At 40.6% G+C, this 12,737-nt stretch overlaps 1 protein-coding gene and 1 long non-coding RNA gene across 3 annotated transcripts in view; one reads left to right on the forward strand and one right to left on the reverse strand.

Moving 5' to 3' along the window:
* Positions 1-3,337: 3,337 nt before the first annotated feature.
* LOC120989879 overlaps positions 3,338-12,737 on the forward strand; it is a 38,470-nt gene continuing 29,070 nt past the window's right edge. The window contains exon 1 of the long non-coding RNA XR_005776335.1: positions 3,338-3,407. This is a non-coding gene — a long non-coding RNA (uncharacterized LOC120989879). The remainder of the gene's footprint in view (positions 3,408-12,737) is intronic.
* The window catches only part of TBCK (TBC1 domain containing kinase), a 444,055-nt gene continuing 442,597 nt past the window's right edge, over positions 11,280-12,737 (reverse strand). For both annotated transcript variants that reach the window (XM_040418258.1, XM_040418257.1), the window contains exons 26-27: positions 11,474-11,674; positions 11,280-11,390 (exon numbers count right to left, since the gene is read on the reverse strand). In XM_040418258.1, coding sequence (XP_040274192.1) covers positions 11,564-11,674 — 111 coding nt within the window. In that variant the 3' untranslated portion in view covers positions 11,280-11,390; positions 11,474-11,563. The remainder of the gene's footprint in view (positions 11,391-11,473; positions 11,675-12,737) is intronic.

Consider the following 12,737-nt stretch of genomic DNA (forward strand, 5'->3'; position numbering starts at 1 on the left):
AGAAACTGATTAAATTAGTTTGACATGACTAATCTCTCATGAAGCCATGCTGATATGGTGTTATTTGCTTATTTTCATTGAGGTACTCCAAGATGGAATCTCTTAGAAAACCTTCAAACTGTTTACCCACAACAAATGTTACACTTACTGTCCTATAGTTTCCAGACTTAGTTTTTGATCCCTTTTTGAATACTGGTACCAGATTTGCTAAGCACCAAACCTATGGAACATGCTTCTGTCAATATAGAGTTCTTATATATCAGAAATAAGGGTCTGGCTATGACATTACTTAATTATCTTAGGATACGAGGGTGTATGCCATCTGGTGCCAGCAATTTGTCTATTTTAATCTTTTTAAGCTGCACTTCTTCCTGGGTCAGACAGTGCATTTTTTATGGGGAATTTACTTTTACATTCTGCATTTCATCTAACAGTTTATTTTCCTCAGTGAATACAAAAGAGAAAAACATATTTAATAGTTTTGCTTTCTCCCAATTGCTCTCTGCAACTTCCCCCTCATCACTCTGTAAAGAGCCGACACCTTCAAATTTATACGTTTTACCATTTATAAAACTGAAGAACATTTCAGGGGTAGTTTTACTCTCTTTGGAAATGAATCTCTCTGTCTCCAGTTTGGCTGCTTTTATGTATCTTTTACATATATATATTTTTTTTCCTTATAGTTTTCAATGCATCCTTGCTATCCTCCTGTTTTAGTGATTTTAGATGCTTTTTTCTTGTACATTTAAATTTCTACGTATCCACATCGGTTTTTTTCTTGTTCCAGATCAGGGCTAGCCTCCCTTGCACTCTCTCCTCTACCCTCTTTCTAACTTTTACCCAGATAGCTACCTCATTTTCCTGATCCTCCATACTACCACCAACCCCAGCATCTACCCCATAGAGTGCCTGCTCTGTGATCAGCAAACTCTTTTCTAAATTGCCAAGGCTTCTCAGTGTTGAAATTTGCTCATTTAGATACAAGATGTGCAATTCCAAATGGAAAATTTGCTCACATTTTGAACAAAGAGATGCACCCTCAAATGGCTGTTCCAGGACTGCATACATTTGACAAGATGTGCACTGTACTGCGTTGTCAATAATGAAACACATTTGAGTTGTACTATAGGTTGAATTTTAGGGTACTGTAATTAACCAAGGTGCCATGGGCCTCTCTAACAATGGTCCCTATAGAACTTCCCTAAAGCTCAAATGGCTATTCCACCAGTGGTCAAGTCTGTGACTCTAGTTCACACATTGTGTCACTGGTTGCTTACATATACGGTCATCAGAAAAAAGTATACTCTCTATAAAAAAAAAATGGTCCTCAGAAGGTCATAAAATTTTCAGGGCATAATAAAAACACTGGTTAGAAAGTCTTAAAATTAAGTAGATATATCTTCAGATGAGCAATAGCACATGACAAATTACACAATGTCATTATTTATTTAGCAAAAGCTAGGCCAAAATGTAGAAAATGTGTGTGAAAAATTAAATAAATCCTAAAGTTTTTTTTCTGGGGATTAAGAAAATGAAAATACTTAAATATTACTTCATTATGAATATATTCCCAAATACCTTTTGGGTATGTGGGGGACTGATAAGGAACATGCTTTAGCTATTGGATAGATGTCCTCACATTTGGTTCTAGAATATTGTTATATAGTGGAGTTTGTAGTTGACTCAATGACTGCAAGGTACCCAGGTCCTGAGGCTACCAAACAAGTACAAATCATCACCCCTCCAACACAGTGCATGATAGTTGGTAAGAGGTGTTTGTGCTGATATGCTGTAATTGGTTTGGTTTGATTTGATGCTGTGCATTATGGCCATACATTCACACTTTGGTGTCATCTGTCCAAAGAACATTGTTCCAGAAGTCTTGTAGTTTGTCCAGATGCAATTTTGCAAACTTAAGCCATGCTGCCATGTTCTTTTAAAGAAAGAAGAGTATTTCTCCTGGCAACCCTTCAAAACAAGCAATACTTGTTCAGTGTTTTCTAACTGTGCTGTCATGAACTTGAACAATTAACATGTTGAGGCGTGTAGAGTCTTAGATGTGGCTCTTGATATTTTTGCAATTTCTCTGAGCATTGCATGGTCCTGGGAAGATTGTCAACTGTCTTGAATGTTTTCCACTTGTGAATAATCTTTATCAATGTACAGTCGTGGCCAAAAGTTTTGAGAATGACACAAATATTAGTTTTCACAAAGTTTGCTGCTAAACTGCTTTTAGATCTTTGTTTCAGTTGTTTCTGTGATGTAGTCACACCCGCCTCTTGAGGATTGACCACAAGTTCTCAATGGGATTAAGATCTGGGGTGTTTCCAGGCCATGGACCCAAAATGTCAACGTTTTGGTCCCCGAGCCACTTAGTTATCACTTTTGCCTTATGGCACGGTGCTCCATCGTGCTGGAAAATGCATTGTTCTTCACCAAACTGTTGTTGGATGAAGTTGCTGTTGGAGGGTGTTTTGGTACCATTCTTTATTCATGGCTGTGTTTTTGGGCAAAATTGTGAGTGAGCCCACTCCCTTGGATGAGAAGCAACCCCACACATGAATGGTCTCAGGATGCTTTACTGTTGGCATGACACAGGACTGATGGTAGCGTTCACCTTTTCTTCTCCGGACAAGCCTTTTTCCAGATGCCCCAAACAATTGGAAAGAGGCTTCATCAGAGAATATGACTTTGCCCCAGTCCTCAGCAGTCCATTCACCATACTTTCTGCAGAAGATCAATCTGTCCCTGATGGGGTTTTTTGGAGAGAAGTGGCTTCTTTGCTGACCTTCTTGACACCAGGCCATCTTCCAAAAGTCTTTGCCTCACTGTGCGCTCACACCTGCCTGTTGCCATTCCTGAGCAAGCTCTGCACTGGTGGCACTCCGATCCCGCAGCTGAATCCTCTTTAGGAGACGATCCTGGCGCTTGCTGGACTTTCTTGGACGCCCTGAAGCTTTCTTAACAAGAATTTAACCTCTTTCCTTGAAGTTCTTGATGATCCTATAAATTGTTGATTGAGGTGCAATCTTAGTAGCCACAATATCCTTGGCTGTGAAGCCATTTTTATGATGGCTGCACGCGTTTCTTAAAGGGGTTGTCACACAAAAAATATTCTAGTTTTCAAACCAGGACCTGGATCTGAATACTTTTGTAATTGCATGCAATTGCAAATGTTGTATAGCCACTGAGCTATACAGATCTTTGTTTGTTTTCTTATTTCTTTGACCTGCTCACTGAGATGGCCGCACATGCTCAGTTTCAACCTTCATCTCTCTCTTGAGTTGTGATAGGGAGAGCTGAGACACGCCCCCTTAGCCGCTGCAGAAAAGACACTCCCCTTGAGCTGACAGCTTGATATAAATGTAGCAGAGCAATGAATGGAGAGATCTCTGGATCCATGTGAGGTACAGGGCTGGTTCTAGATTTGTTAGACAGGTATTGTCTTATTTTCATTTTTTACAGTAATCATGGGATAAACCTCTAAAACAGCTATGGGGGCTTAATGGGGTTGTCTCACTTCAGCAAGTGGCATTTATTATGTAGAAGTAGTTGCTACCAGGCATTTATTAATGTATCGTTATTACCTACACTCACCTAAAGAATTATTAGGAACACCATACTAATACGGTGTTGGACCCCCTTTTGCCTTCAGAACTGCCTTAATTCTACGTGGCATTGATTCAACAAGGTGCTGATAGCATTCTTTAGAAATGTTGGCCCATATTGATAAGGATAGCATCTTGCAGTTGATGGAGATTTGAGGAATGCACATCCAGGGCACGAAGCTCCCGTTCCACCACAGCCCAAAGATGCTCTATTGGGTTGAGATCTGGTGACTGTGGGGGTCATTTTAGTACAGTGAACTCATTGTCATGTTCAAGAAACCAATTTGAAATGATTCGAGCTTTGTGACATGGTGCATTATCCTGCTGGAAGTAGCCATCAGAGGATGGATACATGTTCTCATTCTGTTTACGCCAAATTCGGACTCTACCATTTGAATGTCTCAACAGAAATCGAGACTCATCAGACCAGGCAACATTTTTCCAGTCTTCAACAGTCCAATTTTGGTGAGCTCGTGCAAATTGTAGCCTCTTTTTCCTATTTGTAGTGGAGATGAGTGGTACCCGGTGGGGTCTTCTGCTGTTGTAGCCCATCCGCCTCAAGGTTGTGCGTGTTGTGGCTTCACAAATGCTTTGCTGCATACCTGGGTTGCTCTTCTATCAGCTTGAATCAGTCGGCCCATTCTCCTCTGACCTCTAGCATCCACAAGGCATTTTTGCCCACAGGACTGCCGCATACTGGATGTTTTTCCCTTTTCACACCGTTCTTTGTAAACCCTAGAAATGGTTGTGCTTGAAAATCCCAGTAACTGAGCAGATTGTGAAATACTCAGACCGGCCCGTCTGGCACCAACAACCATGCCACGCTCAAAATTGCTTAAATCACCTTTCTTTCCCATTCTGACATTCAGTTTGGAGTTCAGGAGATTGTCTTGACCAGGAGCACCCCCTTAAATGCATTGAAGCAACTGCCATGTGATTGGTTGACTAGATAATTGCATTAATGAGAAATAGAACAGGTGTTCCTAATAATTCTTTAGGTGAGTGTATATTGGTTCCTTTGCTGGCTGGATTCATTTTTCCATCATATTATACACTTCTCGTTTCCATGGTTACAACCACCCTCTAATCTATCTTTGATGGGTGGGCTTGCACACTATAGAAAAAAAATTACCGGCCTATTTGGTGGCTGGGACCATGTGTAGGCTGGTGCTTTTACCTATAGTGTGCAAGCTTGACCACCACTGATGGTCGTAACCATGGAAACGAGCAGTGTATAATGTGATGGAAAAATGAATCAAGCCAGCAAAGGAGGCAATATGGACAATTACAATGCATTAGTAAGTGGCTTGTATTAACTTCCTCTATATAATAAATTCCATTAGCCGAATTGAGACAACCCCTTTAAGTAAAGCTTCAACTCATGAAATAAAGTGCACCCTCTTTCTTCCTACTATTCCTGCTCTCCTTTTACTGACGTTAGATGTAAGCGACCACCACAATTTCATCTCCTTTACTTCTGGCAAGCACTGCAGCCCTGTACAGGTGTTTATTACTTTACATTTGGAAACGGCAAGTTCTAAAATAACTACTGACATGAAATTCAAAATGTCTGCATTACAAGTTCATGATCTGTCATTTTCACATTCTTCTAGTGACGGATACTGCTGACAAGTTGGCAGGGAAATTAGCCCCTAATTGCTGCTTATGCCCTCCAGTAAGCTGCGGACTTATGGAAGCTATACACTGAATCTAGAAATAGTTTATTCAATTACTTCCAATGGAAATGCTAAGGATTTGATTCCTATATTAGCTTCAAACCAATCCTTATTAGCACAATGACCACATTTCCCTGCACCTAAGAGATAGCTTCATTTCTTCTTTGAACTACAAGATCCACGCACAGGGAATAAGGCTCAGAAGAAGTGCTGATCTCCCAGGGCCAAACTACAAGACACATGGCTTTCACCTAGGGACATATTGCTCAGTTGAAAATGTTTTGGATGCTTTACCAATTTCCAGGCTTTTAATTTAACCTTCAGCGTGCTGCCACATGTTGAGAAAAAAATAAAATGCAATCTCTTTGTGCAACCACTTACCTGCATTTATGGTGTGTTTTCTCCCAGCAAGGGAAAACTCACACCAGATTTAAATGACATGAATGCAACTCGATGTTGTAATTCATATAATTCAGTTTTGCTGTTTGTGATTAGCTATTTTTCCTTGACTTGGATATTGCAGATAGGTTGTTGCAAAAACCGCTGTATCCAAAATGCAGCACCACTGTGACATGTGGCAGCACCCTCACCCTAGCACATTTCAACCCACCAAGTGTCCGCCTGACTTACACCTGAACAATTACAAAAACTGAACATCTGCCTCAGCTCCAACCAGACACTGCACATGGAGAATGCCTCTACATGAACTAGCGAGGACCCACACAGTCTCTGAAGGCAATGTGTCTCTGTACGGTGTCAGCTACATTGCCTTTTATTATCAGAAAGGGCAAGAAGCTATCTAGTTCCTATGCAACCAAACTGAAGGAAAAGAAAGAAAAAAAGTAGAAGACACTTCTCACCTCCAACCCCAGTGGACTTTTGCTAATATAGTATTTTAGTTCTGCATATAGGATACGTTGTATGGCAGGAGGTGTCCAAGCTCGACAAACCTTTTATGTATTTCCCTATTGATACATGTAGGTGAATGTTTGTTTTATCTGTAAGACCAAAGCATATTTTTTTTTGGGCATGTTAGGCTCCATTCACACTAGCATTATTCCTTTACGTCAGGTTTACATTGCTTCACATTTTTAATGGCATTGCTATTTAGTGAAAAAGAAAAAATAGATACCTGACACCTGAGAGATCCTTTAGAACAGGGATGCTCTGATCAACCTGCGGCCCTTCAGCTGCTGGAAAACTACAATTCCGAGCATGCCTTAATAGCTGTAGGCTGTTCAGGCATACTGGGAGTTGTAGTTTTGCAACAACTGGAGGGCGGCAGGTTAGGCATCCCTGCTTTAGAAGCTAGTGGATACACAGTGACACATTGCCCTTAAAGCATCGGCCCTTAGTGTCATGCTCTCAACCCGAGACTATCTACCTAACCTTAATATGTGTTGGCACAAGCCCCGTGTAACAATGTGATATTCTCAATTTGGAGTCATTTGTGATTCTAACTGAAAGGGCTGGGCATATCCCCATATTTTCCTGTTCTTGTGTTATGGGAAGAACAAAGTTATATCAAATGTAGTTATGAGAAGCAGACAAAAGGAGGTCTGTACTGACAAAAAATGATGTCTTTGGCATTAGAGTTGTGCCATAATAACTGAATCAGAACATTATATTGTGTATGCAGATAACACTAACAAGACCTAGTCTTTACCACTGCTGTAGGGCCCCTGTTCTAAGCTTCCTTAATGGATACAGGATAACTAAAGTTCACTGCATCAATAAAGAGCACAATATAATTGGCAGATTCCTGAAAAGTTGAACTTAGAGTAATGCCATAAAAGAAGAAAGCATAGAGTGTAAACTTGATAGAAAGTTGTAGAGGAAGATGTTAGGAATAATACTGGCTTTGTTCTGTGGCGCCTGAAATCTGACCAATCCCCAACAGTAACCAGTATGATAAAACACTCACTAGGATGTTTTCCTCCTGGACTCATGGGACTTAGAGGCTTCTTTGATAAACCACAAAGAGATACTACTGCTCTTTTCTGCATTTCATAAAGCTATGAGAAGTATTCACTCTGCTGCCGGACTAAGCCTCAGTATATATCTATATACGTACCTAAGCATACATCTACAGGATCAGCTATATACATATTCATTCTGTGTGTGTCTATACATTGGATATACAAAGTCTACACAACCCTGTTAAAATGTCAGGTTTCTGTGATGTAAAAAAATGATACAAAGATAAATCATTTCAGAACTTTTTCCACCTTTAATGTCACCTATAAACTGTACAACTCAATTGAAAAACAAACTGAAATCTTTTAGGTAGAGGGAAGAAAAAATATAAAAATTATTTGGTTGCATAAGTGTGCACACCCTTAAACTAATACTTTGTTGAAGCCCCTTTTGATTTTATTACAGCACTCAGTCTTTTTGGGTATGAGTCTATCAGCATGGTACATTTTGACTTGGCAAGATTTGCCCACTCTTCTTTGCAAAAACACTCCAAATCTGTCAGATTGCGAGGGCATCTCCTGTGCACAGCCCTCTTCAGATCACCCCACAGATTTTCAATCGGATTCAGGTCTGGGCTCTGGCTGGGCCATTCCAAAACTTTAATCTTCTTCTGGTGTAGCCATTCCTTTGTTGATTTGGATGTATGCTTTGGGTCGTTGTCATGCTGAAAGATGAAGTTCCTCTTCATGTTCAGCTTTCTAGCAGAAGCCTGAAGATTTTAAGGCTATTTTCACACTAGCGGCAGGACGGATCCGACAGGCTGTTCACCCTGTCGGATCCGTCCTGCCGCTATTTCGCTGTGCTGCCACTCCGTCCCCATTGACTATAATAGGGACGGGGCGGAGCTCCGGCACAGCACGGCAGTGCACGGCGAAAGGCCGCCGGACTAAAAGTACTGCATGTCCGACTTTTTAGTCTGGCGGCCTCTCACTGCAAACTTCCGTGCTGCGATTATAGTCAATAGGGACGGAGCGGCGGTCCGGTAAAATTGCGGCAGTACCGATCCGACAGGGTGAACAGCCTGTCGGATCCGTCCTGCCGCTAGTGTGAAAGTACCCTAACTAAGGCCCCAGTTCCAGCTGAAGAAAAACAGCCCCTTGGCATGATGCTGCCACCACCATGCTTCACTGTGGGTATGGTGTTCTTTTGGTGATGTGCAGTGTTGTTTTTGCGCCAAACATATCTTTTGGAATTATGGCCGAAAAGTTCATCCTTGATTTCATCAGACCATAATAGCTTTTCCCACATGCTTTTGGGAGACTTCAGATGTAGCCTGGCGTGGATGTTTTTCTTCGTAAGAAAAGGCTTTCATCTTGCCACTATACCCCATAGCCCAGACATATGAAGAATATGGGAGATTGTTGTCACATGTACCACACAGCCAGTACTTGCCAGATATTCCTGCAGCTCCTTTAATGTTGCTGTAGGCCTCTTGGTAGCCTCCCAGACCAGTTTTCTTCTCGCCTTTTCATCAATTTTGGAGGGACGTCCAGTTCTTGGTAATGTCACTGTTGTGCCATATTTTCTCCACTTGATGATGACTGTCTTCACTATGTTCCATGGTATATCTAATGCCTTGGAAAAAGTTTTGTACCCTTCTCCTGACTGATACCTTTTAACAATGAGATCCCTCAGATGCTTTGGAAGCTCTCTGTCATCCTTAGACAAGAGGAGAGATGTGCGTGCATATCGTGCTCTCCTGCTGCATGAGATTAGCTCCATAGCAGTCTATGGGCCCATCTCAATTCTGTCCTCAGCAGCAAGGAGAGAGAGATCAGTGGAGTCTCAGCACGCAGACTAGTGATGGGAATTTTGGCTCATTTAAGTGAAACAGACAAGAAATAAAGAAAAGAATAAACAGCAGATGGAGCTACACGGATGCATTTTATTGAATAGCTCACTGGCTATATTCCATTTTTTATTATATGCAATTACAAAAGTATTCAATTTCAAGTGCTGGTTTGAAAATGCAGAATATGTTTTATGACACAAACCCTTTAAGAAAGAAAGATGAACATAAGCAAAGAGTGGAAAGGTCTATAGGATCTCCAGCCTGACATTACCCTCCCCATGGACTTGAAACTGGAAAGTCCATGCTTGGCATGAGTAGGAAATGATGTTGAGATAGGGTTCCCACCGCATGAATTCTACAACCAAGTTATATACTTGCTGAAAATATGAGGACATATTTCAAGTGTTTTTAGGCTGCAAGTGACACTTTAACATACCCATTGTAGCTATTAATATCGGTGCAGATGAGGTCACTGATTCATACTAATAACTTTTATAGTTGAACGGTCAATCTATACAAATGTGTTTGACAGGCACTTTAGCCTCACCTGCATTTTTGCAAACTTAAATTATGGTGTAAATATAGATAAACAAGAAAATTACCTGTGAAACAAATTTGATATCTGTATTTTTCACTAATGTTTTCCTAGATGATCACAAAATATATTTGTTAACATCTGTCACTTCCTGTGAAAAGTCTGATTAGGTGATACCTGGATAATGGGTTAAACCAAATCACATTTCATTCCAGAGAAAAGGAACAGAGAAATACAGGAACAAAAATTCATTATGAGGGCACAAACTATGGTACCGCATTAAGCACCATAACTGGCACCAGACATAGGCCAAAAGGCACTTTTAAATGTGGTGCTCTTATAGACTATACCTTATATGCGGTACATTGGTCTTCCACAGGATAATTATTTGCAAGCCTATAAACTATCAGACTGCAGGATAAAAACTGTATCTGAAACAATCCCAGCTCTGCTGAAATATTACACATGTCATTTTTGTAGGATTTTTGGAGTTTCCCCTCCTCTTTACAACTGTCAGTCTGCTATGAAGCCATACTGAATTAGAGACACAGATGAACCCAAGGCACACAATTTATAAAAAGATATGGACATTTTTATTGAAGTAGATATTTTACAGTAACAGCTGTAAAGATTCACATTACACTTCACTTTTATGATAATGCCCATGTAAACTGGATGAGCTGCTGCTACACTTGGGACATCAAAATCAGGAAACATTACTATACCGCACTGGGGGCCATACAATGCAAAGTGATTATTTGAGAGTTCCTAGTAGCATCACCTTGGTTGAGACTTTTGAAGTGTGGCTTGCATGCTTCCCTTCACAGTAGATCTCTACAGCTTTCATCCGGTACTATCATATTGATGGCCTATTCTAAGGGGCCTGTTACACTGCAAGATGCACCCATAGATGAAAACATACATTGGCGCTTGTTTGCACCGGCCTGATTACACAGGCTGATGCAAACTTTGAATGTGGGAGGAAAGTCTGCTATGGTCGTCGTTCCTCACTCATTCTGTTATATTTATTCACACATCCATGTGTGTTTTGCGGACCGCACATCGCCGGCACTATAATAGAATATGCCTAATCTTGTCCGCAATTCGGGAACGGAAAGGCGGACCCGGAAGTGCGGATCCGCAGATGTGGGGCTGCTCTTATCCCTACCCTCTGTTGTGACAGGTTCCTCATGATTCACAATGTGATGTAGCCACTTCATACAGATAATTTAGATTCTTCCATAATTCCGTTCTACAACTACTGCGTGTGTCACATCCATAGTAAATATACAACTCTTCACCCAGAATAAGTCATTTAAGTGTCCTCTCAGAGTCCAAAAGCAGGGGCAAACGTGAGATGACTCCACATGTACAGCCATCACTCCATTGATATAATCTACTTATTGGTAACCACTGTTTCGTTGGAGACATGGCTGAGCATATGGGGTCAGTGTTGTGATTTGTCATTACTGGACATTAGTGAAGGTCCTTACTCCTGGACCCGCTCCAATGTCACAAAATCCTTAATGTATGTCTGATTCACACATTGGATATTGCAGTATTGGGAGCAACTCCTTTATAGAACTAGAATCTGATCCCACGTAATTACCGTATTTTAGGTTTATAATGGAATATATATATATATATATATATATATATATATATATATATAATTATTAAATTTTTTTTAACTGCAGAATATTATACTAATTGTTCTTGAAACTTGAACATAACTGGTCACTGCTTTACTCCACATAAAGTAAAAGTAATGTGTGCAGCCTGATGGGTGTAATCTTTACTGACTCTTGTGTTTTGCTGCAACTATAATTCAGAAAAAGAAATGAAATTAAAAAATAATCCACTGAATCCTTTTTGAAGCTGTTAACATCTTCCAGGGTCATGATGCTGTGGATAATATATATGGAAGTAGATTGGTCCAGTAACACCAGTGCAACGGTCAGAGACTTTAGAGATTTCATATTTGAGGGGATGGTACAGTTAGTAGACCAGTTGGCTTCATCTTGTTCATTCCACCATCCAGAATACAAACTCGTGGGTATCCCAACTTCACCAGATGTGCTGCAAACTAAAAGAGAACACATTAGTACAAGTATCTACAGCCAATCCCTGTACTTGCTTTGAAGAAGAGACTGCCATATAATAGAACTGTAAATACATTAGTTTTATTAGAGCTAATTAAGACTTGTGTGAGGACCATATATCAACTGCAGTGAGATCTGTAATATACAGTGTTCCTTGCTGCAGAAACATATACGGTCTTGGGCTTCACTTCATAGTGTAGTTTGTAGCACAGTGTAATGTTCTAACAATGACTGTTGATTACTGCCATTTTGAACTACAGTATCAAATTAATCTAAATGGAAAATTCCAAGATTTTCAGGTCTAAAGACAAAGGAGAACAACAAAGAAAATGGAGCTCAAAGTGCCAAATAATAAATGTTATAAATATTTTATTGTAACATAACAAGACATCAAGATTACATACAGGAGATGCAGTAGGGCAGGGAACAAAAAAGGAGCAGGGAGAGGGAAGAACGGCGCCACCCTGGGAGGGACACTCCGGTCGTAAATATTATAATGTATAGGATCGGCGGGATAGATGTATGGTACATTATAATATTTACGACCAGAGTGTCCCTCCCAGGGTATCGCCGTTCTTCCCTCTCCCTGCTCCTTTTTTGTTCCCTGCCCTACTGCATCTCCTGTATGTAATCTTGATGTCTTGTTATGTTACAATAAAATATTTATAACATTTATTATTTGGCACTTTGAGCTCCATTTTCTTTGTTGTTCTCATATTGTACTCGGGAGCTTGAGCAGAGTTATTTTTCAGGGGTGTCACTGTGGGTACATTGGGTGGGCACGGGATCCCCCCTTCTTTTCCCCTTCTTGGCACCCCGGGGGTCGTTTCCCCTTTCTCTAAAGACAAAGGAGCATAATGCTCAGAGGAGCACCACCACACAATGGCATCGTCTGACATGGTTCACTGATATGTCAGAATATACTTAAAGGGAACCTGTCACCTTGATTTTGGGTATAGAGCTGAGGACATGGGTTGCTAGATGGCCGCTAGCACATATGCAATACCCAGTCCCCATAGCTCTGTGTGCTTTTATTGTGTAAAAAAA

Source organism: Bufo bufo, chromosome 2, assembly GCF_905171765.1.
Source record: "Bufo bufo chromosome 2, aBufBuf1.1, whole genome shotgun sequence".
NCBI classification, from domain to species: Eukaryota; Metazoa; Chordata; class Amphibia; order Anura; family Bufonidae; genus Bufo; species Bufo bufo.